The 16,736-nt window shown below is 40.0% G+C and overlaps 3 protein-coding genes across 3 annotated transcripts; 2 read left to right on the top strand and 1 right to left on the bottom strand.

Moving 5' to 3' along the window:
- Positions 1-580: 580 nt before the first annotated feature.
- On the bottom strand, positions 581-1,452 carry LOC120440746. Its single transcript, XM_039613945.1, has 2 exons — positions 1,112-1,452; positions 581-981 (listed from the first exon to the last, which is right to left on the bottom strand). Exons 1-2 carry the CDS (start codon positions 1,423-1,425, stop codon positions 633-635), a joined length of 663 nt encoding a protein of 220 aa, XP_039469879.1. The 5' UTR covers positions 1,426-1,452; the 3' UTR covers positions 581-632.
- Positions 1,453-4,820: 3,368 nt separating this feature from the next.
- Positions 4,821-7,814, top strand: il17a/f2 (interleukin 17a/f2). The gene is made up of 3 exons (XM_031750901.2): positions 4,821-4,916; positions 7,122-7,276; positions 7,381-7,814. Exons 1-3 carry the CDS (start codon positions 4,881-4,883, stop codon positions 7,607-7,609), a joined length of 420 nt encoding a protein of 139 aa, XP_031606761.1. The 5' UTR covers positions 4,821-4,880; the 3' UTR covers positions 7,610-7,814.
- Positions 7,815-9,411: 1,597 nt separating this feature from the next.
- Positions 9,412-16,599, top strand: LOC116328990 (membrane progestin receptor beta-like). Its single transcript, XM_039613936.1, has 6 exons — positions 9,412-9,461; positions 12,122-12,430; positions 12,516-12,628; positions 12,762-12,918; positions 15,083-15,298; positions 15,457-16,599. Exons 2-6 carry the CDS (start codon positions 12,146-12,148, stop codon positions 15,766-15,768), a joined length of 1,083 nt encoding a protein of 360 aa, XP_039469870.1. The 5' UTR covers positions 9,412-9,461; positions 12,122-12,145; the 3' UTR covers positions 15,769-16,599.
- The last annotated feature ends 137 nt before the right edge of the window (positions 16,600-16,736 follow it).

The raw sequence follows: 16,736 nt of genomic DNA, 5'->3' as shown, positions 1-16,736 counted from the left end.
TCTGATGTCATGATTTCATTGCATTTGCACATATTTACATTCCACGTAATCATTGTATCAGAACACATGATCACTGTGATATATTTTGAGAACATTTGCTTTAATCACCCAAACAAAACAGTAAGCTCTTTTTTCAACTTAGTAGTTTTACCAATCATTTCATTCAGGAGCAAATAATACAAGGTAAGCGATTCAAATTGTCCTTGGTGATGAATGAGTGTAACTGAACTGTAAAACTGTACACGCAAAATATTACACTTATGTTCAGACATAAAAAAAAATTATATATACATATATATATATATATATATATATATATATATATATATATATATATATATATATATATATATATATATATATATATATATATATATATATATATATATATATATATATATATATATATATATATATATATATATATATATATATATACACATACACACACACACACACACACACACACACACACACACACACACACACACACACACACACACACACACACGGAAAAAAAAAAACAAGTCATTTACATAAGCAAAATATATTTTTATTTTATTTTATTCTTATCACTTTTACACAATTAATCAAGCCGGTCATTAACATTGGGCCATAAATTTTCATCAACATCACAGTGGATGTCTTCGTTGTTCAGGCACCGTGGGAAAAATCTCCTGGCATGACGAATCCAGGCTTGGATTATATTCTGAACGCAGTTGTTTCACCCGGACATTGTTCCTCTCAAAAGGAACCAAGTAAATTTGTTTCATGGAAACCTGGTGCTTCTTCAAAAGCCGGGCAATCGTTGGAAGGCTAATTGATGGCACATTGGCAAAGGTGTCATTGCTGTTCTCAATAGCCTGTTTGATTTCAGACAGCCGTATGTCATTCCTTGCCCTGACCATTTCCACCACAGCCAACTCCTGCTGGTCAGTCAAAACACGTGGGCGACCACCACCAGGTTGTCTCCTGTTAATTCTGAGGACAATCATATACTGTCAATATTGAAGTATTACCAATCACATTACTGTAAACTGACAATTACATGTTGTTCATCTATACAATAGGGTACTATTTTCTAGAAGTGAAGTTGCTATAGCAGACATACCGGTTTTCTTGGCGAAAAGTTTGGATGATAGAGCTGACAGTTGACCTTTGTAAATTAGGCTGTACCAACCTGGCAGCCTCAGCCATGGTAAAGCCTCTGTTAACCACATGGTCAACAATGATGGCCCGGACTTCATTAGAGATGATGGTGCGTTGTCTTCTGCCTACATTTCTCTGAAGACCACCTCTCTGTCGAGGAGCACCACCACCTCTTCGATGAAGGTTTCCTCTCCCTACGAGTCTATCCTGCTCCATATTTGAACAGTGCAAAGTCTCAAACACAGTTCTACTTATATGGTAACTAATTGTGATCATCAGGGGGAAACAATTAGCAATTAGTATTTCTAGATTGAAAGCTTTTGCAGCAATGTGTAACTTACAAATGACCAGACAACAATCAGTCAAGTTGAAAATCCATGGACATAATGAATGATTCATTGGTTAAACATTAAGATCAGTTGAATGAAGTGACAGACAAATGTATTAAACTGAATGATAAGAGATGCAAATCCAAAATTTTATAGTGATAACATTATGAAAGGCAGTAACTGTGAACGAAACATTTATTTAGATGAAACACTTATTTTGTGTAGTGTCAAGGATATTTTGTCATTATGTGTATTGTACTAACACAATTGGAAATATGCTGAAATGTTTGAAAAAGGTGCACTTTTGATGATCTGTTGTGATATAAATACGAAGAGTTTTGAAAATGTACCAATTGCTTTTGAAAACTGCGCCAAACCAATTAAAAAAAACTGTAAAGAACATCTGCAAACATCAGCACAGGTTTAACAATCCTTGGGCCACTTTTAAATACAAAGCTTTCAAATCAACTTAAAAACATGAAGGTGTGTATTTTTTATGCTTTAGCATAAGAACATCAGGGTTTACAAAGGATCTTAATCCTCCAGTTTTAATCAATAAGTTTTTCTCTTTATCTTGTCCAATGTACAGAATTTTAATTAATTAATTGTGGAGGACAAACGCACATTTCACAAACTGAAAAATGAAGTCTGGTTCACATTTATGCACTTTATTATATTTATACCATTTATTCCGTATATATTTGGACACTGACGTTTAGTTTTTTTTACATGTTTACTGAATCATATTCCAATTATAGTTATATAATGAACATAGACATAATGTGTAGACTCGCAGCTTTCATATGAGCATATCCACATTGAAGTTTGAGAGTTTCAGGTCGTTAACATGTGCCACACTCTTTCTATAGGGACCAAAAGTAACTGGACAATTAACTCAAAGGTCGCTTCATGGGCAAGTTTCAGAGGAGCTCTCCATGCAGGTGAAACAAGCCATCCTTAACCACGAAAACAGAAAAAACCATCAGAGAAATGGCCACAATATTAGGAGCATCAAAATCCACAGTTTGGTACATCCTGAGAAAGAAAGAAAGCACTGGTGACCTCAGCAACACAAAAAGACCTGGATGGCCATAGAAGACAACAGTGGTGGATGATCGCAGAATCATTTCCATGCTAAAGAAGGCAGCTCATGATCCAAAGCAAACTACACCATCTGTAAAACAGGGCCGAGGCAGTGTGAAGGCTTGGGCATGCAAAGCTGCCAGTGACACCGGGACACTAGTGTTTATGATGATGTGAAACAGGACAGAAGCAGCAGAATGAAGTCTGAGCATGCATTTCACTTGTTGAAGACTGAACTTCAGACAGAAAGGCATACAAACAAATGGTTGCAGTAAAGGCGTGGCAGAGCGTTAAAAAGGAGGAAACCCAGCAGCTGGTGATGTCCATGAATTTAAGACTTCAGGTTGTCATTACCAGCAAAGAGTTTTCAACCAAATATTAGAAATTAACATTTTATTTTCAGGTATTTAATTGTCCGGTTACTTTTGTGCCCCTGAAATGGAGTGATTTACTTTAGCTCCCTCACATTTTTATGCAATCTTTTATTTCAACCCACCGAATTAAAGCTGAAAGTCTGCATTTCAGCCACATCTGAGTTGTTCCACTGTGGTAATGTACAGAACCAAAATTAGAAACAAGTCTCTGTCCAAATACTTATGGACCTTACTGTATCTTATCTTATATACTGAAATAATCAGAGCCTTTTTTCCCACCGTGATGATAAAAAAAACCCAACTTTAGCTTTACAGAATAAACAGATACAGTGATTATCAAAGAGGAAACAGATATTTAAATCAGATGTTTTGCTGGTGCGCTGACAGTAAAAGATGCAGATAAAGACGAGATAAACTGGAATGATCCCACGCGGGGAGCTGAATTCTCACGGTAGATGATGGATCGTACAGATAAGAAACTACCAACGAAACAATATCGTAAAATTCAGGGCAGCGCACACTTTGAAGACAAACTTTGTTTTGGGGGGATTTTATGCCTATTATTTCAGAGGAAAGAGTCAACAGGAGATAAAGAACAAAGGACTCCTGAATGACACCACAGGACTGCAGACCTCGACACAAAGCCAACCAAGTCTTCTACGTATCTGTAAAGAAAACTTTTTTCAAAATTTTCTTTCTCGGCCAGCTTCTGGAACGATAAGAAGCAGCGCTAATGTGGAAAAGCAGCTCCCGAACGACATTGTTTCTTATTTTTTATTATAAATCAGTAGTTCAGAAAGCACGTCGCAGCCTCGCAGGAGTTTTATGTCCACGGACACAACTTTTCAGGTTTTCGCACCTTCCTGAACACAATTTGTCATCTCTCCGTCCTCACATGTGATGATTTAATTATTTTACACTTTTAAAGGACCAAAAACATCCACTTCTGGAAGCTGGAGGGACCTTATCGAATAGAATAAACTTGGTTAGATTTAGGTTAGATAAATGTTGCAGATATGAAACCTGCTTCCTGTTGAGATACATCAGTTGCAAAAGCCGTGCATGAACACAATCAGATTAATTTTTTGGATTGATTTCGCTGCGAGATCAGGATAAAGGTAGGTGTGCTGGAGCAGAGCGGCGTGTTGGTCAGGGCTGGAAGCTCTGACCAACTCTGCAGGCTCCAAAGACATGTTCACTAGTTTAACTAACGATTGTAAACTGGCCGTAGGTGCGTCTGTCTCCAGGTGTCTGAGATCTTTTGCCCTCTCAGCTGGGAAAACTTCCCCCACCCCCATGATCATAGGTGAGGAAAACGGATGGAGGTGTTGTCCAAACAATATTACTTCAGGACGTCTCTGATTGCGAATGCTCCTTGAAATTGAACATCTGTAGTTTGTGCTCAGGTAGACGGATATGGAGAACACCTAAATTCTTAGCAGGAAGACGAGAGTTTGCTGTGCCTGAAGGAAATGACTAAATAAAGAAATCAGTGATGATCTCAGACCAAAAGCTGGAAATGAGTCCTCAGAGAGAAGCTCAGCGTACACTTATTAACACATTTAATGCAAACACTGGACACTATATTACAGAAAATAAAAAAAGTAGAATCTGTTGTCATTAAAACAAATTCTGTTCTTTAAATTAATGCAACCAAATCTGTCACACTGAAAATAAAATTCAGCTTCTGCTGTTTTACACTTTTTTCCTGTTTTTCTGTCACAGATGTTATCAGTGCAGCAAACGTGTTATTTTCATCTGACAGACCGCCTGTCAGGCTTTCATCGTGTGATTCAGATGGTCTGCAGAGATAACAGGAATCTCCCTTTTTGTTTCTTGAGCTGTTATCATCTCAGAGATCAGGCGTGATCACATCTGATCAGCATAAATTCTGCTGATCTGAGAGCAGTCGCACACAGACGCTGGACGGGACCAGAGCGACATCATGAAGCTGCTGAGGCACGGCATCTACACTCTGCTGGTGAGCATCGGCTTTATTCACTCTGATCATCTGTTTACTGCGACTGAAAGATGAAAAGCCAGATTATATTAGTCTGCTGGAAGTTACAAGCAAGAAATTACTCACGGCTGATAGTCGCAAAGGTTAGATTGGGGATGACTGGTGAGAAGTTTCAGCGGAAAGTAAATTTAGTAGTTTAATTGAAAAATTGATCAGACTGGAAGAATCAGCAGAGGTTAATGATCCCAGTAAAACCTAAGAGGTTATACTGGGATCATTTAATAGATGGATATGAAAAGTGTCGCAAACAGAAACTAGTTCCAAAACAGTCTTTCAGAGATGTCGTTAGCTGGCCTCTAGAAGAGTCAGGTATGCAGCGCAGTCGTCAGGCTTTCCAGAACTGGACCCAGCGCGGGTCTTTAGGCAGGTGAGTAAATTTAAACTGGTCAGAAAACGCTTTTAATAAAGTAATCGGTAATGTTTTACTTCACTTTTCCAGATAATCTCCTGTAGGTTTATAATTGTATAAAAAGGAATTTATAATAATGATAAATATAATATATTATATATTATAATTATAAATAATTATAAAAAGGAATGTGTGTGGCTAACATAATATTTAATCAACTATAACAGTTTTTGGTATTTTTACCTGATAATTACACAGTCATGACGTGTAATAGTGCGTTCATCCTTTCCTAAAACTCTCAGTGAAATCATCCTCCTGCAGACACACTGTGTTCATTTATATTTAAAACAGATTTTTGTGTCGGCTGCTGCTGTTTAATGGACTATAATGTCTTTTTTTGTCCTTATCGTGGTTCTTATTCGACCCTGTAGATTTGAAATTTAAACCCTGTTAAAACAGAGCGTTAGAGTGATGAAGTTTGTCGTTGGTTAAATTGTCATCATCTCACTAAAAAGTACAATTAAATAACCTTCAAGGGATGAAGTCTGGGGTGTCTTTAGGTATTTTTATAGAATCTCAGCAGCGCGCTCAGGTTAGCGGATGCTGATGGATGCTCGAAGCATGTCAGGTTTGGGATTTCATTTCCAGCTTTTTCTGAAGAATCCACCAAATCTCCTTTAAAACAGTCCAACCGGGCTGAACGCTTTCACATTCACAAACAGATTTCCATCCAGCCTCAGGGTGAAACCATGGATTAAATCGAGGTAGACTTGATTAAAAAGAGCTTGTTTGTGTTGATATTACATCTATAATTTGTGATGCTGTTTCACTCTGGATTTGGACTTTGTTTTCTGTGTGAGTCTATCGGTCTGTCTCATCATTGTAGAGCGGTTTTGGTCCACTCTCACGTTGCTTCAGTTCATTGAGGTTTGCACCATTCGTTCATGCACAGCTCTCTGGACTCTGGACCACTGCAGCAGCTTGATTCTTTTCTTTCTCAGCCTTTTTGTTGGAGATTTGCTGCTGTGCTTGGGCTCATCAGTTTGGTCCAAGCTTTCTGTGGGACTGATGGCCTCACGTGTGACTCTAGAAAACTGTTTGGTTTGGTGTACAAAGTGTACTTCTGTTCCAGAAGTCTTTGCTTTATTCAGATGTAGCCTGGCAAACCTAAACTGTGCTGCCGTCTTCTTCAAGACAAGCCATGCTTGTTCAGTCTGTTTCTAATTGTACTGAACTTTGACCTTTAACCTGCTGAGTGAGGCCTGTGGAGTCAGAGGGTTTGAGGGTTAGCTAGGGTTTGAGCTCAGGGTTAATTTACTGGTATGTCTGCTCTTGGGGAGATTGTGGCATTGAGTGTGTTAACATACACCTGTATATAGAGGTGGTCCCTCGGGTCATTAATCAGTTAACGAAGGGCATTTGATTGGCAGCACCTGGGTCATAAAGGGAAGCAGTGAGAGTGGACATTCTTTTTCACACGAATGGACTTTGATGAATAAACGCTCTAACAGCCTTTAAAAGGCAGAGTTTAAAACTGTGAAACTAATAATTCTAGTTTTATTATTTTAAGCTTTTAGTACATACTAAAAACTTAAAATACTGAGAAACCTGCACAGATGAGCCTCACTAAGAGTTTTTAAGAGTTTCTTACTCTTAGATTAAAAGTTGAAACCACCGAAAGATGTTTCAAACAGGCTGAGAGTGATAAATAAAGCTCTGAAATACATATATGTATATGAAACAATGTAAAAATAGTTGAAATGGTTACATTTAGTAAAACCCAAGATTGTAACTTGTTGGTAATCTTGTATCTTCAGGTATGTTGCAGTGCATTGTGGGTCGCTCACTCCGAGGTTGAAACTGAATCCGCCACCGAATGTGACGCCACGTTGACGTTCTCCTCCGAGATCACAAGCTTGACTGGAGGAAACGGGGACATCCACAGCAGATCTCTGTCTCCGTGGAACTGGACGTGAGTAAACTCATGAATGAATTTGTGAATAGATGACTGAATGAATAAAACCAGAAGCAGCTCTGATAGACGTCTAATTTCACTTGGTGTGTTTACTGATTCAGGCCAAACACGGAGAGAAACCGAATCCCCAGGACGCTCTGGGAGGCCGAGTGCAGTACCAGCTTTTGTTCCAGTCCCGTCCCGGGACAGAAGGACCAAAAGGACCTGAACCCGCTCCCCGTCTACCAGGACGTCCTGGTCCTGACCTCACACAATGGCCGGCGTTGCTACAAAGCATCGTTCCGCTCTGTGGCAGTCGGATGCACCTGTGTTAGAGCCCAGACCAATTAGAAGTGAAGCACAGGACACAGAAATATTTCAATAAAAGGAGCTAAAACAAAATAAGCTAATTGAAACCTGGTCATTTCGTTCTTGCTGTTTTTGTTGTATTTATTTAAAAAGTGCGTGTTAATTTCAGATGTGCCAGATTTGAATCAGCTCTTTATTTTTATCTATAGTCTCTGTGCAGGTAACATAAAAAACACACAAACAAATAAAAACTACGTGGAGTAAAAAATGATAACAGGTCTCGTTTGTTTGAGTTGAGTCTTCATTGTTTGTGCAGCGTCAATCTGGTAAGTGCCAAATAGTTACTCCCCTTTACTGACCTCACATTTTACTTCACATTTGGTTCACCTATGAGGCCCCTCGCTGTCCACTCTAGCAGCAGCCCTAACACCAATTCCCCTAATAAATCAACTTAAAGTATAATGAAAGTCTATATAAAAACTTTATACATAAAACTGACATGTTTTTTTAAATGATCGAAGCTTAAGAGATTGCCTTTATCGATTTTTTTTCTCAGAAATGGCCTGATGTGCTTAGAATTGTGTAGATTAAATTTTACATTGTTGCTGAAATTTTCAGTCATACTGTTACAAAGTGAGTCAAAGTTAACTGAACTTGTTTACAGTGTCATTAGTTGTTTCATAAACATCACAAACACTATTCAATAATTAGTCAAATTAATGATTTTGAAGTCACTCTTAAACCTGAGTCAATGCCTCTGTAAGACACAAGAATGCGTGATTTTGATTGTGTAATTGTTTAAAGACTACTGCATCATCTGCACACATTGGAATATTAATATTTAGAAACACGTTAATGTGAAGTTCAAAGAAAAGTAGTACGAGCATAGAGCCTTGTGGAATCCCTGCGGAGTGAATACATGCACATTGCTTTCTCTGTGATAGAGAAATCTACAGAACAGCTTCAGTTCAGATAAAAGGACTCGGTGTTTGATGGTGTGAAATGCTGTTTTCAAATCTGGGTTTGGATGATTACTCGTGTGATACCATCACAGAGCTTTTGTTCAAGCACAAAATAACATTTTGTACAATGAAAGACATGACTTCTTTTGACAGTAACATTACAGGAACAGTCCTGATCTTTGAATGCTGGCGTGTGAATATAACCAAACAAATCAAATACCAAACAAATTAAACATGTAGTTGTGGACTTGCAGTTCCCTCACCATCCACCAGTGGGCGCAGCAGAACTGAGTTCTCCTCTTTTTAAAACATAATTCTTCTACAAAGCTTGTTACCTTTTATAGTTTTGTTTTGACTGAAATTCTTTAATATTTTATCATCTTACATTTTTATTATTTTAGAAGAGAATAAAATAGAATAGTTTTCATTTAGAATATGGAAATATAACTACAATAACAAGAGAAAAGAAAAACTTGAAGTTTACACTTTTGCTTTGCTTTAGCTTTTTATTTTTTTGTTGAATTAGTCTCCAAATTTACCATCATGTGCAGTGGAATATTAGAAATGTTCCTAACCTTTCCTTTTATTAATCTGACGTGTTTCGAGAATAAAAAATGACTGCAACTTTACTGTGTGGAGGATTTGGTTGTGTATTGGCATGCACGCTGCAGCGAAGTGTGCATTACTGCTGAGTCCCATGATGTCTGAAATCCTCTGCAGAGAAAAACTCGTTCAGACTGAAATCAGCTCTAATTAGCTGAAAACAAGAGCACATTGTGGAGTGTGTGTGTGTGTGTGTGTGTGTGTGTGTGTGTGTGTGTCTTAAACACTCTGACAGCAGGCCCAAAGACCCGAACAGAAAACAATAGAGGAGAGTAGAAAATGAGTCGTGCAGTGTAGCAGCAAGCAGCTCACATCCAGGAGACACTCAGGTAGGTTTCATTTCTTTCTTGTCCTTCAGATTCTGTGACCTCTGACCTTCGTACAGAGATGATTGAAGCTTAAGTGTTTAAGAAAACAGGTGCAACATTATTTTACCATTAGAGTGTGCAATAATTCAGCGTGAAGCATCTTTATGCTGAAGTTTGTTGAAGCTGAACAAGCTCCAATCAAAGCAGTTCGACTACTTTTAACTCAATCTATTTGCCACCTAATTGTACATTTATTTCCCTCTCATGCACAGCGGGTAAAATAAGTAAAGTAGTTACTTATTTTCAAAGTAAATAAATTTTTAAAGCTGCTATTGACACGAAACAACCCAATGCAGAGCACACATGCAAAGAATTCAAACCATAGATCTCCATAAATTTATGTGTATTAATGAGAGAAACACAGGGAAAAGTATTGAACACGTTTACTGAAATGTATTATACTTCGTCCAACAGCCTGTGTTGGTGATGATAGCTTAAAGATGCCTTTTGTACAAAGAAACTAGTCTCATGCATTGCTCAGGTGTGATTTTAGTCCATTGTTCCACACAAACAGTCTTCAAATCCTGAAGGTTCTGTCGACCCCGCTATGAACTTTAGATCTTTCCATAGACTTACATTTGGATTCAGGTCAGCTGATTGGCTGGGTCATTCTAGCAGCTTTTTCTTTCTCTGAAAGCAGCTGAGAGTATCCTTGGCTGTGGGATCATAATCCTGCTGAAACGTCCACCCTCGTTTCATCTTCATCATCCTGGTAGATGGTAGCAGATTTTTATCAAGAATGTCTCTGTACATCTTTCCATTCATCCTTTCAGTTATATGAAGTACCGTATTTTCTGCACTATAAGGCGCACTTAAAATCCTTCAGTTTTCTCAAAAATCGACAGTGCGCCTTATGTATGAATTCTGGTTGTGTTCACTGACCTCAAACCGTTTTTATGTGGTACACGGCGCTCAAAGATTTGTCAAAAAAAATTTTATTATGACTTTGGTAAGCTACAAAGCTGCACTGCTTGATGGATTGTCGGAGCATTACGGCTACCGTAGTCAGGAGCCTCGTGGAGTAATCTGGGTCCTAAACTCCGTCTGTTTCAGGTCCAAAACACACCACATCACTGAGAGTTAAAAACTGTCTAAATTCTTTCATCTGTAATAAAATAATCAGCATTGCTGCTTTACCAGGTGTAAGAATTAAGTTTAACATCCAGGCATCCATGAAAACAGGATTTATTCAATTTAACGGAGTTAGAAGTTAGCAGGATGCTAGCTGGTATATAATGATGTGCTACGTGATCGCTAGTGACACAGCTATGTTAGCATAACATAAACACAGTGAAGCTGGAGGATGAACGCTAACTTTTTTCCACTCGATAAAAGTTAACGTGAGAGTTTACGATGGTTAGGGACAAATGCAATCACATGGCAGGATGCTGTAAACGGACCAAACTTCAGTCAGGAGAACAACTGAGATAATCCATCCACAATACGAGGTTAGTCATTAATATACTGCAACAACATGGGAATAGAGCAGCTGCCAGAGAATTCAGCACTATTGAATCAATGGCACGGAAGTGGAGGAAGCAAGAAGAATGAGTTGAGTAAAGTTTAACTTAGTTTTGTTTCGCTTAATGCGCCTTATAATCTGGTACGCTTTATGGTCCGAAAAATACATTATGCTGAAAAACAGCCTTGCGCCACGATGTTTCCACTTCCAGACTCAACTGTTGGTGTTTTGGGGGTGATATGTGCTCCTTGACTCTTGGACTCTTGACTCTTCTGATAATTCTTTTCATTAATCTGTCTGAAATATTGTGGGGCAGTTTATGGTGAAATGATGTTCTTTCAACGCCATTATGACCCCAGCAGTGTTAACTGGAACCTTCAGTAGTTTTGAGATTCTTCTGTCTCCAATGCCATTGGTATGTTTTACAAAATTAAGGTCGTGAAAGTGTTGAGAGAGCTTGCTGGTTTTATCCATCATGAGATGTTTACTTGTGCGACACCTTGGTGATGAGACACCATTTTTATAGGCCATCAGTTGGGACGGAACCAGCTGATATTAATTTGCAGTAATTACTGATATTTTGGAGCTGATGACATGACTTTCCATCCCTTTTTGAACCTCCCTTCCTTCATGTGTTCAATACTTCTTCCCTGTGCCATTTCACATTATTACAAATAAATTAGTTTATGGACATCTGTGCTTTGATTTCTTTGTATGTGTGCATTGGATGGGTTGTTACCTTCATCTGGTGAGAATTTCATGTTAATATCACCTTTAGAAATGTATTTATTTAGAAAATTTGTGACGTGTTCAGTACTTATTTTACCCGCTGTATATAGAGTTTTAAAATAAATTACTTCAGAGTATTTTACTGGTATATTCATAGTGGAAATTTGTTTGATAAACTACAAATATTTGACATTTAAATAACAAATATCTCTGTTGAATTACAGTCATTTCCCAGCATTAAACTTTTATTTTACATTTTGTAATCTGGAATTCGCAACAGATAAAAGTATATCAAGGATACAAACTTTACAGATATCAGCTTTTTGGCTTCCAAATAAATTTGTAATTTAATCCACTTAAGTGTGATTTTCATTTTCACTCAGGGGTAATCAAAAGAACAGAATCTTCTTGTCATTTCCTCCTCATCCAGTTGGACTCAGGGTCATCTCCCATCATGCCTCACGTGTCGTTTGCCCATCCCTCGCTCTGTCTTAACTTCCTCCCTCTGCTGCACCGCCTCCTCCCATCCAACCCCCCCACTGTCCGAGACGTGGATGTTCCCCCTCTGTTTCGGGAGCGCTTCATCCTGACGGGGTACCGTCCCACGGGCATGTCATGGCGGTGTTACGCCCTCAGCCTGTTCCAGATCCACAATGAGACGCTGAATGTGTGGAGCCACCTGCTGGCTGCCACCTTCGTGGTGCTCAGGTTCATGGTGTTCGCCATCATGCGAGGAGGGGTAGGATATTTACAGATGCTCTGATCTCCTGCTGCATGATGACATTCTGTTTGACCTCCTGTTGTCTGACCTTTGACCTATTAAGGGAATCCTGGGTTTCCGACTGCAGGGTCCTGAAGGTGAAGGTTTTTCTGTGGACGCCTCCTCTCTACCTTTGGTCCTCTATGTTCTTTCTGCTGTCACATACCTCAGCTGTAGGTGAGTGATTCATTCTTTGGTCACCAACGATAGGAAAGTGTTCCTAAATATTTGATTTGGGAATGATGTTTGAAGTTTAATGTAAACATTTTAAATATTGCAGCTTTAACTAACATCGTGTTACCTCCCGCAGTGCTGCAGCTCACCTGCTGCAGTCCCACTCAGAGCAGGCGCATTACTCACTATTCTTCCTGGACTATGTGGGCGTGGCCGTCTATCAGTATGGCTGTGCTCTGGCTCTCTGCCTGTACAGCTCCAATACTGCCTGGAGACAAAGCATGCTGGGACAGGTTTGTTTACAGATATTGAACTATGGTAATAGTTGATGGCTGATTGTTGGACATCTGCAATGTTGGTTGATTGTTTGGATGGTTTGGTGGTTTTCTGGTAAGGTGGTGGAAATTTAGTCTTGACTGACTGTCTAGATGGAGGCAGGAGGTTGGACAGTTGGATGTTACATGTTGGATAGTCTGACAGTGTTATGTTTGGGTATTTTCACTGAATGGTAGATGGCTGGATATTGTGATGGCTGGGTGATTGCATATTGTGTCACTATCATGATCCGAGTGAGTGTCTGCTGTTTTGATGTGTTTCTCCATGCTGGCTCTGGTTCTCCAGTATCTGCTCATGGGGGCGGAGGCTCATTTCCACATGCATCATCCAGCAGTGATCCATCAGTGGCAATCAGCGGGCTGGCATTTAAGACCAGCTCACCTTTCATCTCATTGCCAGTCCATCAGCTACGGCGGTAACTTGGCTCTTCCATCTCTTGTTGTTATTTGCCTCATTGAATTCTAACTGCTGTTTCCTTCTGTGTCCAGTTTGGTTTTGCCATTCCTGGAACTAAACTCCACTGCAGCTTGCTTCACTTGTCATCTACCACTAATCACTGTAGCTCGGGCTACACGCTTCGGCGATGCTCTCTCTCGTCAGTTCTCCACAAACACCAATCAACCTGAACTAGAAAACCTCCTCCCAGCCACTTGTAAGGTGGGTTCCCTCACGTGGGACCAAGAAGAAGCCCTTATCCTGGGGCCGGTCCCCCAATTCAGCGCAAAGCACAAGCAACTCTCAGTGGCCTTCAGGCTTTCTTCAACCATTAAGAAGACCATTGGAAGACCTTTTGCACCACTTTCAGAGCCAGTTGGAAACTGCCCTTCACTGTGTTACACCCACAACCCCGCTACCTGGTCCTCACAACTTTCATGGACTGAATATACTTATAACTCACTACCCTCCTCTGCTATAGGTCTCTCGCCTTTTGAAGCCTCTCCGAGGTACCAACCCCCTCCTTTTCCAGAGATGGAGACTGATCTTGCAGTGCCCTCAGTTTGCCCCAGTCCACTGTGCCCCTCTGCTAGTAACTGCCAGTCTAGTGTCCCCTGAGTCTGCTTTTATGTCCACTTCCACATATCAGCCTTTCAGCCCCTGACAGTTAGATGACTTTATGGTGTATGGATGGTTGGATGGTGTCATGGTTGGATCATTGAATATTTACTGAACTGGATAGTTGGATGGTTTGATAGTATAACCATTGGATGTTTGGATATTGTGATGGTCGGACAGTTGGATGATTGCCTTTTGGATAGATGGATTGTAGGATAGTGTAATGCCTTAATGGTCTGAGGCTGGATGTTTGGATATTGATATGGTTGTATGGTTGGGTAGCAGGCTGACTGGCTAGTTGGATACATGGACTGCTAGATGGTGTGATGGTCAAACAGTTAGATGAGTCGATACTAGGTAGTTGGAAGTTGAATACTGGTATGATTGTATGGTCGGAGAACTTGAGGGTTGGGTAGTTGGGTAGTTAAAATTTGGATAGTGTGACAGTTGCACAGTTCAGTAATTGGATGTTGGATGACTGGATGGTTGGATAGTTTAATACATGGAGTCCTGGATGGCTTAATGGTTGGGAAGTTGGTTCATTTGATTGTTGGATGTTGCATTATTGGATCACTTGATATCTTTAATGGCTGTATATGCAGTGATGCAACTGGATATACCTCCCAACTGGAGCTGGGAGGTTGAATAGTTTGACTCATCGATTGTTGAATAGTGTGATGAGTGGACAGTTTAGTGACTGGATGTTGGATGGCTGGATAGTTTGTAAATGATATTGGTAAACAATTTAATGATTGGATGTTGGATACCTGAATACTGTGACAATTGGATATTGGAAAGTGGGGTGATTACATGACTGAATTGTGTGAATGTTGGACTGATGAACCCAGTGCAGGCTGGACAGGTTTGTTCATGGATGGACAATTTGGATGTTTTGTAGTTGCTTATTTAATGGTTTGATGATTACTTTGTGGACAGTTGGATTTTGAATGTTGGAATGATGGCTGGATGTTCAGATGGAAAGGAAAAAAACATGGTTTGAAAGATTTGTTTTTGAGTCTTCTGTCCCTCGGTATGTTCAGATGTCCTGATCAGGTTTTTGGATTTCAGGTCTTCCTCCCAGCAGCTGCCCTCCTTGCGTGGCTCTCATGCACTGCCTGCTGCTATGCAAAACTTCGTTTTCGCCGTCCATACCCCCTTCACAGGAAGCTCTGCCAGCTGATCCCGATGGGTGTGGCCTACCTACTGGACATCAGCCCTGTTGCCCACCGTCTTGCCACCCACAGCTGGACGGGCAGCCCTGCACTACCATTGCACTTCCTGCAGGTAGTTCCTTTGACTAATTTCTTTAGTCACACATTTATTAGAACTAACAGCTGTATTTATTACTGGTTAGTAATTTGGGGTAAAAATATTGCACAAATTGTTCTTATTTGCATATTTTTGTGCTACTGTCAAAAAGCTTTCTGTCATTTTTCCACCAGGTGGTGCTGTTTATGCTATCCGCCTTCTTCTTCTCTTGCCCCGTTCCTGAGTGTTTCTCCCCCGGCCACTTTGACATTGTCGGCCACGGCCACCAGCTCTTCCACATCTTGCTGTCACTCTGCACACTGGCCCAGCAGGAGGCACTGTTCCACGACTTCCTATGGCGGCGGCCGGCAATGGTCAGAGAGTTCGGAGAGGAGCGCCTCCTGCTGGCTTGCGCCTCCTTTCCCTGCCTGACGTTGTGTTGCACCTTGACAGCCCTCGCCATGAGGAGGCAGGCTCAGGCACAGCTGATGAAAGAGCAACGATAGAAGAGGAAAAAGAAGAAGAAGAGACTTCCTGTACACGAACTGAGGGACTGACTCTGCAGTGGTTTTGTTGGTTTGGTTTGTTTGTTAGCATCAGACCATATTGATGCAGACCATCATATTCCTGCACTGAACTTGAGGATTTTCTGGTTTCTCTTTTTTATATTTTACTAAACAACGACTAAAATCAAGTAACCATTTAACAATAAAATGGGACCAGTTTTTAATTTCTGTTTGCATATTCAATAAAGCAATATCGTCTATAGTTTGTATGTTTATCTGCTAGCTGAACACTGTTGCCTCACTGAGCTCCAGGTTGGTGCTACTATAGATTTTTTCAAGTGAATTTGACTGCATTGATTGAAAACAAATCTAAAACCTATATTTAATAAGATAATCGTTCACTGCAAGTTTCTGTTCTTCCTTTAACAACAGCATTTGGGAATCGAGGATTTGCATTTCTGTAGTTTTGTTGTAGTTTTTGCCAAAGGCTTCCCATTCTTGCTTGTTTTAGGACCTGAGCCACATGTTTTTAGTGATTGATAGTCTGGAGTACTTTCAGTTTAGCAGGCAGATTTTTTTTCCTGCGGAGCCGTGCCACTGGTGTCGGCTTACAGGACAGTTTCTGTCTATACCTCCAAAATTAACAGCCTGTCGATTTGTATGAACAATCATTGTCTGGAGTGTAATCAGATTCCTGCCCCCATACTGCTTCAGTCTGCATCTGGGTGTCCAGACATGTTCATCATGCTCAAGTTTACGTTTTCTGATTAGGTGGAAGGAAGAATGTTGATTTCTATTGCAATTGATCTGTTATTAAAAACCAACCTACCAACACCCCATATTTTACTAAAGCTGATTATCTCTTTATCTATCAAAATTAAATTTCAGCTGACATATGGACTTTAACACCACAATGAAACTATTAAAAAAAACATCCAGACAGGAAGCTGAATGCAGACTGCGATAGA

Source organism: Oreochromis aureus, linkage group 1 (assembly GCF_013358895.1).
Source record: "Oreochromis aureus strain Israel breed Guangdong linkage group 1, ZZ_aureus, whole genome shotgun sequence".
Classification (NCBI taxonomy): Eukaryota; Metazoa; Chordata; class Actinopteri; order Cichliformes; family Cichlidae; genus Oreochromis; species Oreochromis aureus.
The sequence above is the reverse complement of the archived record's forward strand: the minus strand, read 5'-3'. Positions and strand labels throughout refer to the sequence as shown.